Genomic DNA, 21,316 nt, shown 5'->3' on the forward strand with positions numbered 1-21,316 from the left:
GTACGGTGAGTTTTCCCACTGCAGCAGAAGGAAATTTACGGACTTTGATGAGATCCGCATGGAGATCGAGGCGGAGACCCAAAGACTCACAGGGTCCAACAAACGCATCTCTCCTGTCCCCATCAGCCTGCGGATCCATTCGCCGCATGGTAACTAACTGTTGTATTTGTGTGTCCCTCCACTGACGTGTGATTATTTGTGCACTTCTCGTGTGTGTGTGTGTGTGTGTGTGTGTGTGGTTGCAGCGCTGAACCTGACACTTGTAGACCTACCCGGTATCACCAAAGTGCCCGTAGGCGACCAGCCGGCAGACATAGAGTACCAAATACGAGACATGATCATGCAGTACATCTGTAAGGCAAACTGTCTCATCCTGGCCGTCACACCAGCCAACGCCGACCTTGCCAACTCCGATGCCCTGAAACTGGCCAAGGACGTTGACCCACAGGGTGAGTCCGGCGGTTTGTGCTCAACTTTGTGAGGGTTTAAAAACATCCACGGTGCATGCCTGTACTCGCTGATGTCTTTGTTACCACACAGTGAAAGGAAAATATTTTCGTCCCCGTTTTGGTGGGGTTGTCTGATAAGTCTCTGAAGCACATAATAGGCCGTAACATTTGTTTTTTTAATCATCTGCTTGTCAGGCCTACGCACAATTTGTGTAATTACTAAACTGGACCTGATGGATAAAGGAACAGATGCCAGAGAAATACTAGAGAACCGGTTGCTTCCCCTGCGCAGAGGTGTGCTTTTTTTTTATTTACGTGGGTTTTGTGTTTGTGTGCATGTCTGTCTTTTTGTGTGTTATAATGCACTGGAGCTACAAAGCTTCGCTTTACTGTCTCGGTGAAGCTCCCGTTTCCTCTATTTTTTTGATTCCGTTCTGTCTGACTCTTTCTCTTTGGTCTGCTTTGGTCATTATCTCTCTCTGTTTGTCCTTCTTTTATCCTTCCATTCACTTTATATGACATCCCAGCAGACTTTTGCTCCTCTGTGTATTTGAGAGAGATAAAACTCTGATTTTAAGGGTTGTTAAAAATGTGTTTCTGTGTGTCTGTAGCAGGTGCTAGCTCCTTCACACTTCCCCTTACAGGGTTAATGGATTTTCCGTGGAAGCCCACTGAAGTCACTACGCTGGTAGCAGCATAGCGCTGAAGCATTAGACACGTATACATTCTTTGATTGTACGCTGTAGTCTTTGAGAAGACGCTCCCAAGAACCTTTCACAATGTGCAAATCAAGTCTTTCACATTGTCTTCCTTGCGGTGAATATATGCTCTTCATTTCCCCTCTCATCTCCCCCCCCCCCCCCTTCCAGGTTACATAGGGGTGGTGAACCGAAGCCAGAAGGACATTGATGGGAAAAAGGATATTAAAGCAGCTTTGCTTGCAGAGCAGATGTTCTTCCTGAGCCACCCAGCATACAAACACATGGCTGAACACATGGGCACTCCGTATTTACAAAGAATCCTTAACCAGGTAAAAAATGCACACGCGCATGCACATGCTCATAGAGAAATAAATACAATGCGTATGTATTTTTACAGATTATCTTTGCTCGTAGCAACTGACAAACCACATTCGGGACAGTTTGCCAGCCCTCCGCAGCCACCTGCAGAGCCAGCTTCCTGCCTTGAGCAAAGAGGCTGAGGAGCACAGGCAGTGTAGTCCTGAGGACCCGGCACGCAGAACCAAAATCCTTCTACAGTCAGTCAATCACCCTGTGTGTGTGTGTGTGTGTGTGTGTGGGTGTGTGTGCCTATTGATTGATGGTCTTTTAAATGGTTTATGTCAGTATGCTTTTGTTGTCCAGGTTAGTACATTGCTTAGCCTCGGACTTTGCGAAGTTAATTGAGGGCTCAGGGGACAAAGTGGACACCACTTGTCTGTCAGGAGGGGCTCGAATCAACAGAATCTTCCATGAACGCTTCCCCAAAGAACTGCTTAAGGTTCCGCTCTCCTCTTTACGTGGTTTTTGTTTGTTCTTGTGAAAGTGCAATGCTTTTCTGCAGAGTAGCTCAAAGAATTTTGTTCATCCGTGCAATTGCTCAACTCTGACGACTGCGTTTGTCCTCAGATCGAGTCCGATGAGAGGAAACTACGGCAGGAGATCAACTACGCCATCAGAAACATCCACGGTGTCAGGTGGAGTAGATTGGCCTGACTTTACACAAAGTGTCAGAACCTTTTATAATGTGGACAATTTTCTGTTGTTCTCATGTACTTTTGTGTGTGTGTGTGTTTTTTTTGTTTTTTTTTACAGGACAGGTCTGTTCACTCCTGACTTGGCTTTTGAAGCCATAGTGAGGAAACAGATAACACATTTAAAAGAGCCTTGTAATAAATGTATTGACATGGTCAGCCAAGAACTAATGACGACTTTGTACCAGTGTATCAGCAAGGTATAAATGAGTTTCATCGTGAACGTCTGCGATGCAGCGTCCGCTTCAGGGCCCCCCGGAGCCATTCTTTCATCAAACCTTTTCCACTCTTTTCTCTTTCATAGCTCAGTTCCTTTCCAAAGCTGCACGACAAGACGGAGAGAACAGTAATCGCTGAGATACAACGACAAGAGAGTAAATGCAGGGACCAGGTGGTTTCTTACTCATTCGGCTTTTCGTTGGTCCATGGGACTGATTTATAGTAAAGTGTGTTTCTTTATTTAATGCGTCGGTATGTTTTCCCTCTTCAGGTCTTGTTGCTCATTGACATACAGCTCGCCTACATAAACACTAAACATGAAGATTTTGTTGGGTTCACTACGTGAGTAACCTTCATGTGCTTTAAACTATAAAGTAAGGTCAATTATAGTACGCCAATTCTTGGAGTATATTCTAAAATAGTAAATAGTGCAAGCTCTTCCTGTGTTTCAGTGTCCAGCAGGCGTTCAGCCAAAACAGGAAGCTCGTTGCAGGGAATGCAGGAAACCAGGTGAGCCTGTGTAACTATATAACTAGATGCCGCAGCCAAGGGTTAACAATTCCACACATCTGTTTTAATCTGTCTGACCCTTGATGCAATCCGGCTCAAAGTTCTATTGAACATGTTTCCGTTTCACATATTAAGGTATCTTAAGGTACCTGTGATATCCGATGAGCCATGCAGACAATCCCATCCAAATTTGTTTGCTACTAATTGGTTGAGTAGTTTTTGTGTGTGTAAACCTGCTAACTAAAACAAAAGATTAAAAAAACGACAGTCAGACATTGAGAACATAATATCCTCGATGGAAACGTTCATGACCCCCCCATGATGCATCTGAATGACTTTTATCAAACCTTATTTTATATCATCTTCATTGTATTATAGTACAGTTTTAATATATATTTGTGCTTGACTGTGTGATGTCCTACGTTAATTATATCTGCCAGTCAATACTCTCAAACATTCTTTGCTTACATTTTTCCTACGCAGCAGAAACACTTCAGTCTGCATGGTTATAAACAAAATTCTTTCCATCCATCTTTCATTTTGTTTTTCATGCCCCTGCCAACGGGGGGCACGTAGGGTTACCCTTGTCCATCTGTAGAATTCAGTGGAATCTCACACATGCTCGGTGTTTCCAGTGATGAGAGCACTTGTGTCATTGGACAACAGTCAACACAGAAGACAAGTGACGTCACTGTCCTCTATGTTGTCCATTAATCAGCATTCATAGCTGCAGAAAAATGCTGTGATTTTACTGATCAATCATCGATCCTGACTTTTCAAAGGATTCCAGAGCAATCAAATATGAAGTATTTTTCACAGTCAATTTAAGTTAATGTGTAACATTTCAGTTTTGTGACACATTTGAAAGCAGGAATCTTTAAAAACCCAACAACAAGTATGATTGTGGCAAGTCAGGAATGCTGATGCTTGGCGTTAGCAGAACAGTAGTACATTTAAACCACAGTTAATGATCAATACTGTTTCTCATCCCAGAATAGATTCAAATATTCAAATGAAATATGTCATATTAATGTGAATTGTTTGTCTCCTGTTTTTCCCCAGGGTGTGACCCCCCTTTCAAGTCTAATAGTAGGAGACCAATCTCTTTCAGCTTCTCACTCACTGCTGTCTGGACTGGATATGTTTCTGTTTACGACTACAGTATCTCTTTTTCCGTGCTTGCTTTGTTCTTCCACTGGTCTCCTCTTTAGCCATTTATGCTCATTTGGGTTCTGTGAAATGTTTGGTGATTGGCCGATCACTGCAGTCTATCGTACATTTAACAAATGTCTCAGCTGCACAAATCCTTCCTGTCAATGTCAACTATTTCTAACATTTACTCTTATTTTCAGCTCGTCTGCTCTCATAGTGCACATCTTCACAGGAGCCACGCCTTACTACCTAATTTACTATCTATTCCTCCCCCCCCAAATATCGTCGGAATTCCAATGATCCAGCCTATCCTTGCAGCTGAGCTCTTTACTGATGTCATTTGTGCAGGTTGTGCGCAAAGGCTGGCTGACCATCAACAACATCAGGATCATGAAGGGTGGAGCGAGAGAATATTGGTTTATCCTCACTGCAGAGAGCCTGTCCTGGTTCAAGGATGATGAGGTGAGGCGTTCAAACTTGTGCTCAAGCTCCAAACAAACAGTTTACTCCAGTGCATTTTAACCGAGGCATATTTAAGAAGTTGTGAATCAAGGGAAATCAAAACACAGCAGTACATTGAAGTGAGAAATGTATTAAACCACATCTCAAATTGAAACGACACGTTTTATTTTTTATTTATTTACAATCTTGTTGCAGTAAAGGCCCTCCTGATTCATTCAGTCAGTTGTCAGAGCTAGTGGCCGTCTGTTCTGATGTCAGTGGGGCTGCCATCTGTCTGCCTGTCTGTGCCTGCTGTACAGGAGCAGAAGGTCTGCACAGCAAGTGTAGACAGGCAGACACATCACAACAGTCTCATCATGTCGCAGCTGATGCCACGGGAAGAAGGGAGGGAAGAATACGGGAAGTGAAGTCAGACGATGGGAGCACGTTGAAGAATTTGTTCACAGATACAGGAAACCACCTAAAAAACATTTGCATCTGGATGAAAACACTGTTGATGCTGTCGTGTGTGAACCTGACTTGTTGCGGAGGTGTGTGCGTAGAATGCTTTTAAAGTAAAGTGAAACCTGTTATAAGTTGGTTGGTAAGCACATCAGAATCAGTCCGAGGCCAGCAGACAGGCAGTGACAAACAACACCATAACGAAAAGAGCATCTTCAGCCCCTTCATCTGGTGACATTTCGCTCTTTACTTTTCTCTCCTGCCACCTGGACCTACTCCTGAGCTCCTCCATATCCCCTATTCATTCCTCCAACCCCCCCTCCCCCCCCCCCCCATCCTATTCGTCCCGCTCTCTGCTCACTCTGCTTACTCCCCCTTTTCTTCCTCTTCTGGGAGTTTAGGCATTTGGACGGCTCCCTCTGACACAGCTGGAGCTGCCCCAAGCCAAACTAAGACACGCACACACACACACACAGTGTGACACGCTTGTATATCCAGTATGCTGTACACATGTGGAGTCTGATGTAAACAAAAATTGTCATGCATATCGTAGAAAAAAATATACAGTCACTCAAACAGACACAGTCAGTTTTCAGATAAACAGCGGGTTGCTTGACCACCGAGTTCCTAGACACAGCCCCCCCCCCCCCCCCCCCCGGCGTGCACGTTGCACACACGGTGTTGCAGGTTTACAGATCAACTCAGACGAGCACACAAACTCAGCACATCCGCAACAAATAACAGCAAGACAAGGCGAACATGCCTGCCGGCCGCATTAGAGCGACAGACGTAAGCTTCCCGTGAACGAGGCAATGGAACACCTTATAAGTGCAAGGAGTCCCTTTCAGTTCCGTTTAAGGCCGGTCAGCTATTGTTTGATCTTTGCACCGTCTCACTGAAGGTTTATCAGCTTTGTTTGGAAGGCCTGAGTGCGATGCTGGTCATCCGTACTATCACAGATGAGCCCATCTGCTGCCCCTCTCCCGAAGCCCGAAGTTCCCGCTCTCACTCTCCTCTTCACAGACGTTTCTTTCTTCTTTTATTTCCTTTTGCTGCCTCTTCCTCTTCCCTTTTCTCCCTCTCTCTGTCTATCTTCCTCTTTCTTTCTCTCTCTCCCTCTCTCCCCCCCCTTTTTGTGGTTGGCAGTCTCCCTGGGACTATTCACATTCCTGGCATGAAAATCTGAAGCTTTGTCCAAACACCAGCTTCCAAGATCTGCCCAGAGAAATCCCACATGGCTTTTTCTACACTGCAACCCTCGCCTTTTGACTCCCCCCTCTCTCACCTCCTCCACAGTCTCTCTCACAACCCCCCCCCCACACACACACACTCTTCCCAATCTCTCGTCTCCATCCCTGTTCTTCTTAACACTCTCAACATTTTAACATCTTTATGGCCATTCAGAGAGTCTTGTTCTACCCTCATACTGACCTCAAGCTGAGAGTGCAGCATAATAGGTCAGAGTTTAATCTACACCGCACACTGAGCAGACACACATTCCTACATCCCTTAATTGCCAGGGCTCCACCAGGCAGTTTGAAGAAAGACAGATGGCTTATGCCTTTATACTTAATCTAGACTGAGTGTGTGTGTGTGTGTGTGTGAGGCCTGTCCCAAATCTCAAATCCATTAGTCTAAAGCTGGACGAGACACAGCTTCAGACGCGGCAGCTCTGATGTATGATGCTCCACGACCACCCTGACACCACTGGGAACGTAACACACACACACACACACACACACACACATGCAAAACCATGCCAGGATGTTTGTGAATACAAGAATTTCCTTATTGCCACACAGATTTACATGCAAAATACTCAAAGACAGTAATTCTGAAAAAATGTGCTTTCCTAAAAAATGCTTGTGAAAGAAGTTCGTTAGCCAAGCCAGCGTGTAGCTTTTAACCGGTTAAATAGCGTTAATGCGATAAATGCTACACAGCGGGCGTCGTTATGCTTAGTATAGACTCGTTGAGTGCATTTTGAAGAGTTGCAAGCTTTGTCTGCACATTTAAAAGCATTTACACCCATTCAGCCAATAAACATCACAGAATTCAGCATAGAGTACGACGTGCAGCTTCTCATTTCGTCCTTGTTGCAGATGCACTTCCTTGCACAGTCTAACCAATGTGCAGACTACTGTACACCAGTAAGATCCTGAACAGGTAGTCTGAACACTGGGATGACGGAGCAGGATCCTTTTTTCCACTTTCTTTTCAACTTCGGCTTCTCCCACTGGTTGTTTGCTAGCAGTCCAGCTCGCAACGGAGAGTCGAGAAAAGCTTTCCTCTTGTGTCCTCTTCTTTCTCATCCTGCCTCAGCGGTGGATTTCGTGGCGAGGGGTCTCTTGCACACATCGGACATCCACGCCTATCTCCTCCAGAGATTTTTCGTTTTGTCTTTAGTCGAGTGTCCAAAGGGCTCTTGTCCCAGTGTAGTATCCAGTCTTGACGTGGCACATTCACTCGTTCTGCACATTCTGCGAGGGATCTGCCTGTTCACTCGGGGAAGGCGTAAGGAAATTTGGGGAGTGAGAGAAGGAAAGAGAGTTAGGGAGGAACCTAGCAGCCATATATGGGTTGATGGGACCCTTGGGGAATCAACTTTGGAGTGGTCTGCAATTTTTCCCCACTTCTCCCGCACATTCTCTCCTGCTCTCTATGTTCCTCAAACCTTCCTCTTCTACTCTAACAAAATCCACCTCCCTCGATCCATGTCTAACCCTCCTCTTCCTCTTTTCCTCATCTGTACTTTCTATTTCTACCCCATCAGAGCGCCCTATACTCTCCCCAATCTCCTCCCCCTCCGTCCAAAGCGATCCCAGATGTTGCTGTATGAGCGCCAATCGCATTCTGTCAGCCTCTGTTACAGGAAGTGGGCCCCTTTGGAAAAAGGAAAGAGGAACGAAGAAAGAGAGTCGTAGGGTTCAGGGGAGCACTAAGAGTGGGAATCTTTTACACCATGTGCACATGGGCGCAGTCAAATGCATGCACACACTCGTGCATCCGCTCATATAAACATGAAGGGTTTTTAGGGCATTATATTTTGCAGGCAATTTCTATCTCTCTTGGAGGCGTGCCTGCCTCAACACTACTATTTTTATTCCAAACTAGTCTGGAAGCCCCCAAACATTACAAACAGGGGTCTGGTTGGGAAAGAGAGACGAGGGGGAAGGGCTTTGCTTTAGGAGAAATGTTGTGTTAAAGCTTGAGTCTGAGTAATGACTTTCACATGTGTGCCGGCCGCGCTCCCTCCTTTTTTCATACTTCTCTCATTCCCTCCCTCCCCGCTTCAGCTTTCGGTTCCCTGCCTCCATACTGTCTGGTTCTCCTCACACGTCCCGCCCCACTCCTCCAACTGTTCGCTGTCATTCATAAGTCCCTGCAGTGATGAGAGACTATAGACTTATGGCATCTCGATCCTTTCGCTCGGGCACCCCCGTCCGGCTCAGTTTCACTAGCAAATACGTAATTAATGTGAATCAGTCGAACGTCCAGAGACATCAATTGTTCCACCTCTCCTGACTTTTTTCCTCCTTCGATTCAAGTCCCGATTCTCCTCTTTCTTATCGAAGAGTCACCAGAAAAGTGCTCACTGCCAGACATACAACTATTTCAGCCAAACCAAACCCCTGCAAGGAGACGGTGTACAACCGCTGCTGTTTTTCCACTATCATCACCTGTGTTGTCTCCGTGTGATGTCATATTTCACGACACATACCTCCGTCCGAATTGATCTCTCTGTATTTTGTCTTTTTCCAGGAGAAGGAGAAGAAGTACATGCTTTCTCTGGAAGACTTGAAGTTCAAAGATGTGGGGAAGGGATTCATGTCCACTAAATTTGCCTTTGCTATCTTCAACACAGAATCGAGGTTTGTGTTTGTGATCACGGCCTGTGTGTGCGTGTGTGTGTGTGTGTGTGTGTGAGAGAGTCATAAAAGGAAGTTCTGTTCCTGTCACCTGCTTGCTGAACCTTTGGTGATATTTCATGAGGGTGGACAGTGGAGGAATGGGAGGAGATGTCAGAATGGCAGTTTGCCGATCCTGTGACCTTTTCTCTTCAACTTTGCCACCGGAACTAAAAGGATATCCAGCGGATTCTGCAGCGTCTGTTCTTTGTTTTTACCTCAAAGTACATGAGCCCAGGGCTGGGTTTGGGTTTCCGAGGTTTCTGTGTGTCTGAAACAGATTGAGAAGGATTGAAAGACAAAGAGTGAGCGTTAGAGAAAGAGTGTGTGACCTGAAGCCTTGCAGATTCTACAGAGCATGTGGGCTTTGTTTATAATTCTGTGCTATGCTGCATGCAGACACACAAACTGGGTTTTCGTGTGTGTGCATTTGGAGACCACAGCATACCAATGGCAGGCTCATTAAGCAACTAATCAAAGCCAGAGCGCTTGGATCAGAGATGAAGCTGCTCTTGTTTGGAAAGAATTGCTTGACTCACCACAAAAAGGAGGGAGAAAGACGAATTGGAAGGGCTGAGAAGAGAAAGAAAGAATATCAGAGCCATTGGCCAGGAATGTGTCAAAATCTATCCTATGGCACCCCCCCCCCCTTTCCTGCCCTCACTCACTCTGTTTCTCCCTGTGTTTGCTCTGTGTGTGTGTGTGTGTGAGTGCAATGGTTTTGTCCCTGTCTGAGAGTAATCAAAAACCTCAGGAAACTCTTCAAATCTAAAGCAGTCTCTGCGCAGAGATTCCCCAGTACGAGTGAAAACGCTCACTCTGGCCCGCGAGCTGAGGAGAGGATGGCAAAAAGGGGACAAAAACAACAGCAGCATGTTGATGTCAGTGATAAATCAGCGTTCAGTGTGTGTGCTCTCTGGTCTTAATGCAATAGCATTCCAGTATTGTCATCGTTGGCTCTGCGCTGCGTCCGTTAGCCACCACACCCCGACTTATGAGCTTCGCCCGTCCTTGCCCAGCCACACACACACACTGAGCCTGTTTCTTGAGCTTTCCTTTCTAGGACTGCGTTGCCACAATCGAGCTCACTCTCACACGTACAAAGCGTTCACATAATTGAGGCTGTGTGTTTTGAATGTGAGAAGGGAACAACAATAGATCGAAGTGATTGAAGAAAATGCCTCACAGATGGGCCGCAGCCTGCTCCAGATCCTCTGGCTTGCTACTTACTTTGCCTTTAATGCATGCGCACAAAGATGGTTTTGTAGTGTGAAGGAATGATGGAGGGGAAAGACGAGCCAGGGAATGAATACCACTGACACAATAGAGGATGGAGATGAGGGTCATTTATCCCCTTATCTCCATCCTCTATTATTGGTTTGAGAGATTATGTCGAGCACAGCATTTTACTAAGGTTCAGTGGTTGGACACAAAAGTGAGACACAGATTCAAGAGATGGTTTGAACAGTTTTATCGTAGCTCGTGCAGCTTTGGTGAAAGCAAAGACTCAAGTTGAAGGCAGGCAGGAAGTTCTAAAAGTGGGCAGAGTGATAGAGGTAGATGGGAAGGCTGGCAGTTTCAGAGACACAAGGATGTGCACAGGAAGAAACACAAAAACGGGAAAGATGAGACACACACTCACACCTACGGACAACGTGGAGTGATCAGTTCATATAAATTTCATGTTTTTGGAGGTGGGAGGAAGCCGGAAAACCCAGAGAGAGCACACGCAGACACGGGGAGAACATGCAAACAGAAAGGGATCCATCCGGGAACCTTCTTGCTGTGAGGCAACAGCACTACCCACATCGCCACCCTGAAATTATCCTGCATAAAGATATTTTTTATTCTCTACAGTACAAACCAAATAATTAAAGAAAGAAAGTGTACCGGTAGCTTAATGTTCGCCTTCATTTATAGCCTTGTGTGGCGTTTAGGATGGGCAATACAGAGAGATGCGGTGGGATTGTTATTCTATTAACATAAGAAGTTATAAAAGCTCATCCAAGAGTCAGTTTGTAGATTTGATATGTGTGAAGGATTTGTGTGGATGTGTGGCGGAGGCATTTTTTTCGGTCTACTAGGGACTCCTCTTTCTACCCACAAGACGTGGGGCAAGGCTTGTTGGGTTCATACCGGAAGGGAACGTAGCAAGGAAGAGGAGACGGCCTGAAAATATTGTTTCTCAGCTGAAAGCATCCCGGCCATTGATGGAGCTACGTCATTAAAACAAAATGGTCAAGGTTCCTTTTTAAGGATGGTGGTCGTTCAGCAGCTAGCTTTATTATATGGGTCTGATTTTGATGTGTTGTATTTCACACAATTATGTGCGTTGTCTGACTACTTTAGTACTTTCTCTAGTGGAAAGTTGTGAAAAGGTCTTTTCCTGATGTCTCACAGTGTTGCCCTGAATTTTCAGGAACGTGTATAAGAACTACAAATCCCTGGAGTTGGCCTGCAACAGTCAGGAAGAGCTGGACAGCTGGAAGGCTTCTCTGCTGCAGGCTGGTGTCTACCCTGAGAAAGTCACCGTTAGTATTCTGACCCCCCCCCCCCCCCCCCCCGATTCAACCAAACTACACCCTGATCATACCTGCAGGGCGCTGCACCTTTATGCTGTTTGTAGTACACGCTAACCTCAAACTCTGGCCATAACGCTTCGCCCCTCTCTCCCTGTTCCCCCATCTTTTCCCCTGCCAAAATGAAAAAGCAAGTCCCCCCCCCCCCCACCCCCACCCCTTCCATCTCACTCTGTCGCTGGCTCCTCAGCGCAGCATTCCTGGCCCGTGATGTCACTCCAATATGTGTGTATGTGTATGTGTTGTAGTCTGTTTCTAATCAGCAGTTCCTCATCCCTCACCCACTCCCCCCCCCGTTTTTCTTTCTTCTGCCCACTCCTCCTATTCTCCCTTTCTTGCGATCCCGCTATTCTGCTCCCGCTCTAAACTTCTGCTTGTCACAAGCACAGACTTGATTAAGAGTTATGGAAACACATATAAGACGGATCTTTGCTGCTTTGAGCATCTGCATTAGCATCGACCGACCACCTCAGTAGTCACTGCAGTGTGCTATGTCCCCCCCCCCCCGAGTTAAAGTGGGGACAATCTGAGCTGTGGCTAGTGTCTCCCAAACTCCATCTTGTTTGTCCCAGCTGAATGAGCAGGAAAATGGAGCTTCTGAAAACTTCGGCGACCCCCAGCTTGAGCGTCAGGTGGAAACCATCCGCAGCCTGGTTGACTCCTACATGGGCATCATCTATAAGACGATCAAGGACTCCATCCCAAAGACGATTATGTACCTCATGATCAAAAGTGTAAGCTAGTTGATATTTCGCCGTCTTTCTTCAAAGTTTAGTCCCAGAAGCTCCATCACAGCCCAGAAAAAAAAATGGAAACAGATTCCCTTCGCTGCTATATATGAATTAACCACAGTACCAAGTCGCAGCTGTTTGTAATTCCTCTCTGTAGGTGAAGGAGTTCATTAAATCGGAGCTCCTGGCCCAGCTCTATGCTCTGGGAGAATCCTCGGCGCTGATGGATGAGTCACCGGAGCAGCAGCAGCACCGAGAGGAAGCGCTCCGCAAACACGCCGCCCTGAATGAGGCCCTCGCGGTCATCGGAAAGATCTCCACCTCCACCTGCACCACCCCGATGCCTCCAGCTGTGGACACCTCCTGGATGCAGCCCTCCAGGTTCCTCCAGTGATGCTGAGCTGCATGCCGAAGACAGAGCGTGGTGCTTTAACCCATCACTTATTGATCTCTTTCTTTGTCCAGGAGGACTGTCTCCTCAAACTCAGTGAGCGGAGGCAAGCCAGCGGCTCGTAGTCACGCACCATCTGTTCCTCGAGGGTCCACTCAGAGTGGACCTACTGCCCGCCTGAGCAGGGATGGCCTTCAGCGGCACGCCAACCAGCCCAAACGTGCTGCACCGCCCGTCCCAAGGTGACTCTCCAACGCTGACCTGTGATGCAGCGCTGACCTCCAGGTCGTCGCCGGAACATGCATCGACATACAAATGCACACAATCCAGCCTTGCACTGCAGAGGCAACTGATATTTGAGATGGGTGGGGGCCTGCGGGAAAATGTGTTTCTCATATTGTCGTCCCCATCAGCGCCAGCAGACAGAACTTCACTCTGTGCAGTTCACTTCTGAAGCCAGACAGGCTCTCTGTCAATCCGTCTTCCTCTCTGTCCTTTGTGCCCCCATTTCCCTTTCTTATACTGAACGTTTGTTTTATTGCCTTCCCTGGTTTCCTGCAATAACTGTCCCCCCCCCCCCCCCCCTTTTCTTTTACATTTCTTCACTTCTCATCTTTCACTGGTTCCTCCCCTACTTTTGGCTTGTCTCCCCTTTTTCTCTCTGGCTCATTTCCTCTGTGCTCTCCAATGGTTCTTTAGGTTCTTTCCCGCTCTTCTTATTCCTTTTCTGAATCTTTCCCTCCAACCTCTTTTTCTTACTCGACCTCCTTCCACCCTATGATAGGATACATTGAGAACAAGGGAATTACTAAAAGTTGATTGTTTTTTCTGTCTTTTATTCAGCTAGTTATTACAAAGCCTCTGACAACATGAAATATGTGACAAAGTTGTAAACCATTGAAAGAGAAAACAATGGATGGAGATGTGTGGGTGAGGAACTGTGAACCCAGCCTCACAGTACTCCATCACTGGGATCAGCATTTAGCTGAAATTACACATCTAATTATTCCAGTTCTGCACCAAGAATCTTCACCTATTCTGTCTCACCATTATTTCCTCACCTTTATTCACAAAGATCCCTCTCTTTGCCTGTGTGTGTGCTCTCAGGAGACAGCCTCCAGCCATCCCAAATGTGAAATAGCAGGCTTTTTTGTTCAGAACTCCATTACCCATCTACCCCAGTGATGCTTCTGCCTGCTACCCAGGGACAGCCGCTGTGATGTTTAATCCAGGCGAAGCACTACGCTGGATTTCTTTCTCCGCTCTTGGAGCTGCAGTCTGTTTTGTACATACAAATTCTTAAGGCCGGAATGTGCTGGATTGTCCAATGTTCCTCGTGTGCCTGGACTTTGTGTAAATAAAAACACAAATGTTGTATTATTCTGCTCAAAGAGAATACACATGCACTGTTTTCTACCACTTTTGAATAAACAGGTTTTATTTTTGTCCAGTTTCCCTTCATTTAAATCGCATTTCAGCCCAAAATCAATGTAGCCACATCTGTAACCAATAGCAGTGTCGTTTCAGTGATTTCTGAGATCAAAGCGTGTTTAGAAGAGCTTGTGAGTGTGGGCCTCACAGCCAAAAGAAGATTCAGTTTAACTTATGCCAATCTGAAATGCCATTCATCACTTATCTCTCCTTCAGAGATGTTCTTATTCATAACAGGGATCTTTTGGCTTCATGGTTTACAAATGTCCGTGGCCCCTAGATGTACCGCTTTAAAAAAGAAAAGGAAAAATCTTTAACTGCTATTTGGTTTGAGAATGTGGTTCTCCTCGGGTGGAGGAGGAGGAGGAGGCTGCACCCAAACAGCTCTGTTGAAATAGGGCTTCATCTGCCGTCACTTCCAGCGTTAATAAGGAGAGGCGGAGGTAATGACACCTGGCCCCCATTACACGCTGCTATTAGGTAAGAATGCATTCTAGTGATCCGTGGCCACACATTGTAATGTTTATACAATGAATTTCTACTGGAGGCCACGCAGTGCACCCCTGAAGCAACAGCAGCACTGTGATTGGTTGATTTTAAAACCAGACGTTAGACAGGACATCGTAAGTCGCTCTTTACTCTATTGACAAAATAGACAGAAATAAAAAGGCTCAACAATTTCCATCACCTTCACACAGAACACCGGGAGAGTGAGGGAGCTAAAACAGCTACTCCTAAATGTTACCGGGTAGAAAAACGCTGCTCTGGTGCTCTCTGCGGGCTGAAACCTTGAAGCGTTATGGTTTCTACAGGTGTTCTTCATCAACTCAACTGATCCGCCAATACGTCGTCACACATTTGGGTGTGCCTCAGAATGCAACATGGCGGACGGGCTTGAGAGAGCAGCACTTCAGCAGCTTTTTCCCCTCCAAGTGATCAGCAGGAGATCGTTTCACAGCTCAACACGAGATCCCAGGTTCATGAAAAGGGAATTCAATAAAAGCAAACGGCTCCACACACACACAACGTCCACTATAAATTAGATCCTAAATTATTTCAAAATAAATAAATAGTAAAAAAAAAAAATTCTTAGAGGAAACATTTATAAATCACAAAGGCCTTAAAATCCGTAACTTGTTATTTTAATGCTTCAAGAGTTTTCAAGCCACTGTCCTAACGCTGCATCCGTCCATTCACCCAACATCAAAAACACAATCATACAGTGAGATTTCAAATACATTTAAACTACACATTCATCTGATTTCTTCCATCCAGATTTTGAGACTGGCATTTTTTGTTCAAGACAATCCCCAAGTGTTGTAGCTGTCCAAACAATTGTGGATCAAAGACAGAAGAATGTCGGTACGATTGCTGTGCACAAATATAATACTGCACTGCAGGCTCAACGTTCATCAGTATAAACTTTTACTTTTAGCCATTTAACTTTGGCCACGCTGTCCTTTACTGCAGGAAGAGGCTGAGGTCCTCATGAATCTCAGCCTCATCCCACGGTCCATGGATGTTGTCCTTCTGCCTCTGAAGCATGACGAGCAGCAGGGGACACAGCAGCGTGACGCTGCCCAGGGTCAAGGCTAAGAGTAAAGCTCCCCCTGGTGACTGGGAGCCCAAACCACCAACCCCTCCGATACACACCCCAACGCACAACCCGGTGAACTGCCGGGGAGCGTTCTCCCTCAACGTCTGCAGCAGGCAGGGCCACAGAGCGAACACCAGCAGAGCACAGCTGAGCATGGCGAAGGTGTGCAGAGCTCCGGGCAACCTCGACGCGAGGCACACCGACGCAAACAGGGCCGCATTAAGGGAGAGGCTGCCCGGGGGCGAGGGGCGGGCGTAAGGGAACGACACCAGGTGGGCCAGCAGCATTACGGCCGACATGGCATAAACCGTGTCCGTGCTCACAGACTCCGTCAACGTCTTTAGAACTGGTGAGAAGCCAAAGGTGAAGGAAAGAAAAATAGTGGCACTCTGTAAGCCAGCAAGATGAGTCCAGAGGCCACAGCCCGCTTCAAAGGGGGATGTCAAAGCTTGATACAGTCCGTAACCCACGAGGGCGCAGGCAAGGCTGGTCCAGAGCAGCCTCTCAGGGGAAAGCAGGCCCTGCAGAGGAGAGGATTAACGGATCCACTGAATGCAAAGACTCTGAGAATATATTCTTGAGGATCATCGATATTCTAGAGCATTTACCTGCTCCATGTAGAGCCAGACGGTGATAAAAATGGCCACACAGGACAGCTGCTGTCCCACAAAGCCTGCCTCCTTAACCACCGGCCAGTAGCAGTACTGCCGGATGCCCTCATTCCTCCGCAACTCCTCCAGGAACCGCTGGTCCACATAATTGTCAGGATAAGGCTGGGGCTCCCACAGCACCTTCCGCCAAGGTACAGCGGGACTTGGAGCACAATCTGGCCCCATCACCCTAAAAACACACACGAAACTGTGAGCAAGAACAATATTCCATTCCTGGAAGGTCCTCATGCATTGTAACATTTGAACAGCTTCCCAAACACAAAGCTTTACAGACAAGGGTGATCATCGGGGTAGGCTAATGTCACCAATAAAGCGCCAGTAAGGAGCTCCAGGAAATCTGGATACAGTATAATGTGTGTGTTAAAACCTAATGTCTATCCATCCCTCGTTTCCATTCTGAACTTACATGTAGAACATTTTAGAATAAAGTTCTTTGGCGATTATTACAGCGCATCAAACTCTGACAGACTGCCGACAGAAGATTTATTCAGTGGACATCCTCAATTTAAGGTTGACTGCGCGTCAGTGCTGCTCACAATTTAATCTCCTGCTACTTCCGGCTTTGACGCGATACTATAAACAACAAAAGATTAAATGAGGCAAATATCCATATCTATCAATTAACTTTACAATGTTGTCGACGTGCAAAAAAAATCTGTAAAATCATATAAAAAAAGAGTGTTTCACCTACCTGAGACGTGATTTTCAGCGACGTGAATGTCTGGTCACGTCTTTACCCCGGAAGTGAATCAATTTTATGAGCTAACAGCGCCCCCTACTGTTAAGAGCTGGAGAAAGCCAGCATTCAAATTTTTAGTCTTTATTTCATAGAATCTTGAATCACTCGAATTTTTAAAAATACATATTTATCATTGTAAAAGAGAATTTCAACACAGAGGTTAACACTGAATACAGCAGTGACAGTATCAGTAGACGGAAGAATAAAGAATGTTCCTTAGTTTACAGAACCAAACACATTTAGACGAGGATAACAAGGAGCTTAAAGCTAAATTAGTGAATAACCATGTTGAATGACAACAGGACATTCTGTCAGTAACAATAAGGAAAAGCCACACAATCCTCCACAGCAGTGTTCTTTTATTTAGGTATCAGGACACACTCTAGACTTGTTCATGGTGGGGCAATAATAATAATAATTTGTCTGCAATCCCTTCATCAAAATCTAATGGAAAATATTTGAGCAATTGTACTAACAGAAAAACATCCCTTCCTTAAAAAGAGGTAAGAGAAAATATATTGGGACCAACAATGTTAACTCCTGCTCTAAATAAGACAAAAATGTTCTGTTGCATCAAAGGCAGTGCAGAGATTAGATTTTGAATGGTGGTTAAATCTGAAAATCAAACAAAGTACACACATACAAACATTTGAAAAGGCTGCTGAGGATACCAAACTGAGCAGTGCACCCTTGTAGTGGGGGCAATGACCTTCCAGGTGTCCGTTCGATAGAAATAGACTTCCGTCACCAGGCTCTACATCTTCACAGAGTAGGTGGCTGTAAGTAGACACCTGCCATTCACGCCGAGGCAGAGCTGGCTGCCATTTAGTTCACGAGACAGCCGGATGGCATGCGTCGTCTCCTCCTACAATACAGTCCCTTGGATGATTCATTAGTAATGGCTTGAGAGAGGACAGTGGCAATTGAATTAATACAAACACAATTTTCAAGGCAATGAAAGAAATGATCCAAGGCCTCACAGACAGGAACAAGGCTGGCAGCTTCATACTGACTGCTAAGGCATCTCAAGACACAAGGAAGACGTGATAACAGCGTGGTACGCACACATACACTAGATTCCTCAGACACCATATTGTTTCTTAATCTTAATCAAATAAAATATGTCCAAACAGGACAGGAACCGTTTTGCAATCGGCAGCTGGCCTGGTAACTGCGGGCCTTGTAAAAACATTTTATCTAGAAATATGTTTGTTACGTAACTTCTGTCGAAAACGTAAGAAATTTAAACTCCTGGTCCAAGCCAGGGACTCCCATTGTCCGTCAAACTCCAGTGGACTGAAGACCACGGCACGAAAACGATGAAAGTAGAAAAATAAGAGCAAAGGCAACAAAAATGTCTGGATGTGTGTGTCTTTGTGTGGAAAGTCAAAATTCAGGAGATCTGGTGATGAGGATCCCAGAAGTATCTGCGGGGACGTAGGCTAGTCCCTCCGTTGCTGTCGCTCCGTCTGGGCCGGTGTTATGTACGCATTTTCCTTTTATCTTCAAACAGTGAGCGGACAAGGTAGACCTGAAGCCCCGACACCACAACCATAACAATGAGATTCACCACTGACCAGAAGTTCACCCTGTCCTTATTACTCTCCTGGAGGTTTCTGTCGCGAGCCTCGAACGCTCGCAGTAGCGTCTGGATCTGCACACTTTTGACCAGTCGAGCCTTCACGCTGCTGATGGTATCCTAGAGGAGACAATATGCAGCCAAATTGTCATGGAATCGGCGCTTTTCTTTGACAATACTACTTCTATATGAAAAGAGGTCAGTTAAACAAACAGTGACATTTATCTGTCTGTAAGGAGAACACCTTTAATTTGTGTGCAATGGAAAATGCACACACTGCGCCAGCATGGCTTAGCGCTGACTGACTGCAACCCCACTATGGAAAGACCCTTCTTGTGGTGGAGTTGCATGCTATTTTGGGGGCAGCCTGTTGGGCCACTTTGCACCAACCATGTCACCCTGTAAGCATCGAAGGATTAATGACAATTATCTCCACGTCAGACAGAAGAGTAGCAAAATCTGGAGCAACCAATGAGAATAAAACACTTTTGAATGCATTTTAACACTTAAATAAACAAATCCCACATTATTTAAAAACTACTGCATTAATATTTTCCCTAAATAATACTACCATGCAGACTCACTATGATGTCCTCCAGCTTCATATCCAGCATGTCTGTTCCATGGACATACTCCTTCCAGTCATCTGGATCTTCATCCACATCCATGTTGTCCAAGATCAACTCAAAGAAGATGGTCTTCTCTGAGACTCTACTGAATGTGTTGTCAAAGCAGAACATGTAGTCGCCTTCCTCAGTTTCAACGCTGCGGAAAAAAGAAAAATAAATCACAGCAACTACGAGCTCACGGATGTAATGGACCGGCAGGTATCCGCATCAGATTTGTAACTTACGTGTGCACTCCGTCTGACTTGCGGTAGTCACTGAACAGCACTTGTCCAGAGGGAGAGGAGATTAAGAAATCTACATCGAGACCAGCGCCATCTAATACCTGTAAACAGATGAGATGAGAAAATAAATACATAAATATATATATGAATGGAGACATTAAATCAACTGTGTCTGCTTGGGTCGACATTTTCTAGAGGTGTCTCGATATTATTGTAAAGCATTTAAAGCAATTCAATTTGAGAAATGATAGTTTTTTTTTTCCATTCATGTCTCCCTCATTCTTCACTTGAGTTGATGAACCTCAACATAACAGATACAAGACACCCAACAAAAGATCAACATCTAACCACACCCGAGAGTTCAGCCTGAGGATGCAGTCATTGTTGTAAGGCAGGGATAACACTTTCTAAAAAAAAGATTCAGTCACATGAGCTTATTGGTGAATTGCACAACAGAATAACAGTAATTCAAACTGGTAGTACCAAACTAAATTCCTAGAAAGCTTGGACATCATGTCGTAAAAACGGAATGCAATTATTTGTCTCGCCTTCAGCGAATACGGATAAACACAATTTAAAAATGCGATATTTTGTTTTCAAATTATCATTATCAATTCTTTCAAAATGCCTTCAATATGTTTAAAAGGATTGTCACAGGACAGGCGTATGTTTACAATCGTGTTACATCACCTTGAATCACACCAATTGTTGAAATTTTAAACTGAAATTCTGTCCTATTTTTACTCGATGTGTGACTAAATTGTTCAACGGTCTGAGGTCTTCTTGTATTTAGTGTTTCATTCTGAACCACACATCTTTAATAGGGGACGTGTCTGGTTTGCGTGCAGGCTATTGTTCTACCTGAAATCTTTTCACTTTGAAGTCATTTTTGAAGCTGAAGCAGGCCGAGATCAGTCAGTGGCATTTGCTACTGCTGATATGTATGTGTTTATTTACTTATAGCTTATTTAAAACACAGTTTACGTTTGTTAATCCTTTATTTATGGCGTGAATTGCGCATCGGAGACTAACTTCCCAGTCGCACATGAGCAATGCTATGTCAATGTTGAGTTCCGCTTCAGCTCCTGGTGAACCGGATGTCTCCGGGCAAAGATAAAGATAAAGATAAAGATTCGCATTCATCTTTCGCAATTTCGTACAAGCTTATACCATGAGAGTATTTATAACCTGGTATTCAATTTCCAGAGAGGCATCCTTCTTCATGGTCTGGAAGAAGCAATCCTTGCGACCGGCGGGCAGAGTGAAAGTAAAGTCGCTGTCCAAAGACTGAGAGAAGACGGCTAGAACCACAAATGTCTCCGAGACGAGAGCAGCAAACACGGCGAGGACACACGTCGGTACCCGGACCGCCTGCATGGTCGAGCTTGTGGCTCCGAAACTCCAGAACAACCAAAGTAGCGCTAACGGAGATAGCTTGATCCGCCGCGACAACAGCAAGGCTTGTATGTTGTCGAAAACTTCTCTGAAAATCTTCACAGTGCAGTGGAAGGTTGAGGACCCCGCCGGTTTAAAATAATTCCACGTTATTTATTTATTTAATCACTTTAAAAAACTAAACTAAACGAAATATGACTATGCTTTATTTTGTCGAATTATGATCGTTTAGTGGTGCATTCATATTTTAAATAAATATTGCTTACACTAAAAAAAACAAAAGGTAGAGGCATATTTCTCAGGCGCTTCTTAGAGTGCATTCTGGGATGTTTTGTTTTTGTTTTGTCCTGTGCAGGAAACAGGTACAATAATCGTCCCAAATCACGTCAAACTCCTAATTAATTCTTTTTTAAGTTGCAGGACCACACAACCACAGCGAGGTTGAATTAGAAATGTCTA

General features: G+C 45.3%; 3 protein-coding genes across 3 annotated transcripts in view; 1 reads left to right on the plus strand and 2 right to left on the minus strand.

Annotated features, from left to right (window-relative positions):
* dnm3a (dynamin 3a) overlaps window positions 1–14,041 on the plus strand; it is a 15,051-nt gene extending 1,010 nt beyond the window's left edge. The window contains exons 3-21 of the mRNA XM_068743761.1: window positions 1–149; window positions 246–449; window positions 645–743; window positions 1,319–1,479; window positions 1,565–1,707; window positions 1,814–1,949; window positions 2,078–2,145; window positions 2,264–2,402; window positions 2,507–2,593; window positions 2,693–2,763; window positions 2,874–2,931; window positions 3,994–4,020; window positions 4,432–4,545; window positions 8,749–8,858; window positions 11,314–11,425; window positions 12,046–12,207; window positions 12,362–12,585; window positions 12,670–12,837; window positions 13,703–14,041. The exon at window positions 1–149 is cut by the window's left edge and continues 29 nt beyond it. Coding sequence (XP_068599862.1) covers window positions 1–149; window positions 246–449; window positions 645–743; window positions 1,319–1,479; window positions 1,565–1,707; window positions 1,814–1,949; window positions 2,078–2,145; window positions 2,264–2,402; window positions 2,507–2,593; window positions 2,693–2,763; window positions 2,874–2,931; window positions 3,994–4,020; window positions 4,432–4,545; window positions 8,749–8,858; window positions 11,314–11,425; window positions 12,046–12,207; window positions 12,362–12,585; window positions 12,670–12,837; window positions 13,703–13,736 — 2,266 coding nt within the window. The 3' untranslated portion in view covers window positions 13,737–14,041. The remainder of the gene's footprint in view (window positions 150–245; window positions 450–644; window positions 744–1,318; window positions 1,480–1,564; window positions 1,708–1,813; window positions 1,950–2,077; window positions 2,146–2,263; window positions 2,403–2,506; window positions 2,594–2,692; window positions 2,764–2,873; window positions 2,932–3,993; window positions 4,021–4,431; window positions 4,546–8,748; window positions 8,859–11,313; window positions 11,426–12,045; window positions 12,208–12,361; window positions 12,586–12,669; window positions 12,838–13,702) is intronic.
* Window positions 14,042–15,393: 1,352 nt separating this feature from the next.
* pigc (phosphatidylinositol glycan anchor biosynthesis, class C) lies at window positions 15,394–16,459 on the minus strand. Its single transcript, XM_068743920.1, has 2 exons — window positions 16,232–16,459; window positions 15,394–16,144 (listed from the first exon to the last, which is right to left on the minus strand). The coding sequence occupies exons 1-2, from the start codon at window positions 16,457–16,459 to the stop codon at window positions 15,488–15,490; spliced, it is 885 nt and encodes a 294-aa protein (XP_068600021.1). The 3' UTR covers window positions 15,394–15,487.
* An 824-nt stretch (window positions 16,460–17,283) lies between these two features.
* On the minus strand, window positions 17,284–20,839 carry tmed5 (transmembrane p24 trafficking protein 5). The gene is made up of 4 exons (XM_068743377.1): window positions 20,651–20,839; window positions 19,466–19,563; window positions 19,197–19,377; window positions 17,284–18,732 (listed from the first exon to the last, which is right to left on the minus strand). The coding sequence occupies exons 1-4, from the start codon at window positions 20,837–20,839 to the stop codon at window positions 18,514–18,516; spliced, it is 687 nt and encodes a 228-aa protein (XP_068599478.1). The 3' UTR covers window positions 17,284–18,513.
* Between the last annotated feature and the right edge of the window lie 477 nt (window positions 20,840–21,316).

Source organism: Brachionichthys hirsutus, chromosome 9 (assembly GCF_040956055.1).
Source record: "Brachionichthys hirsutus isolate HB-005 chromosome 9, CSIRO-AGI_Bhir_v1, whole genome shotgun sequence".
NCBI classification, from domain to species: Eukaryota; Metazoa; Chordata; class Actinopteri; order Lophiiformes; family Brachionichthyidae; genus Brachionichthys; species Brachionichthys hirsutus.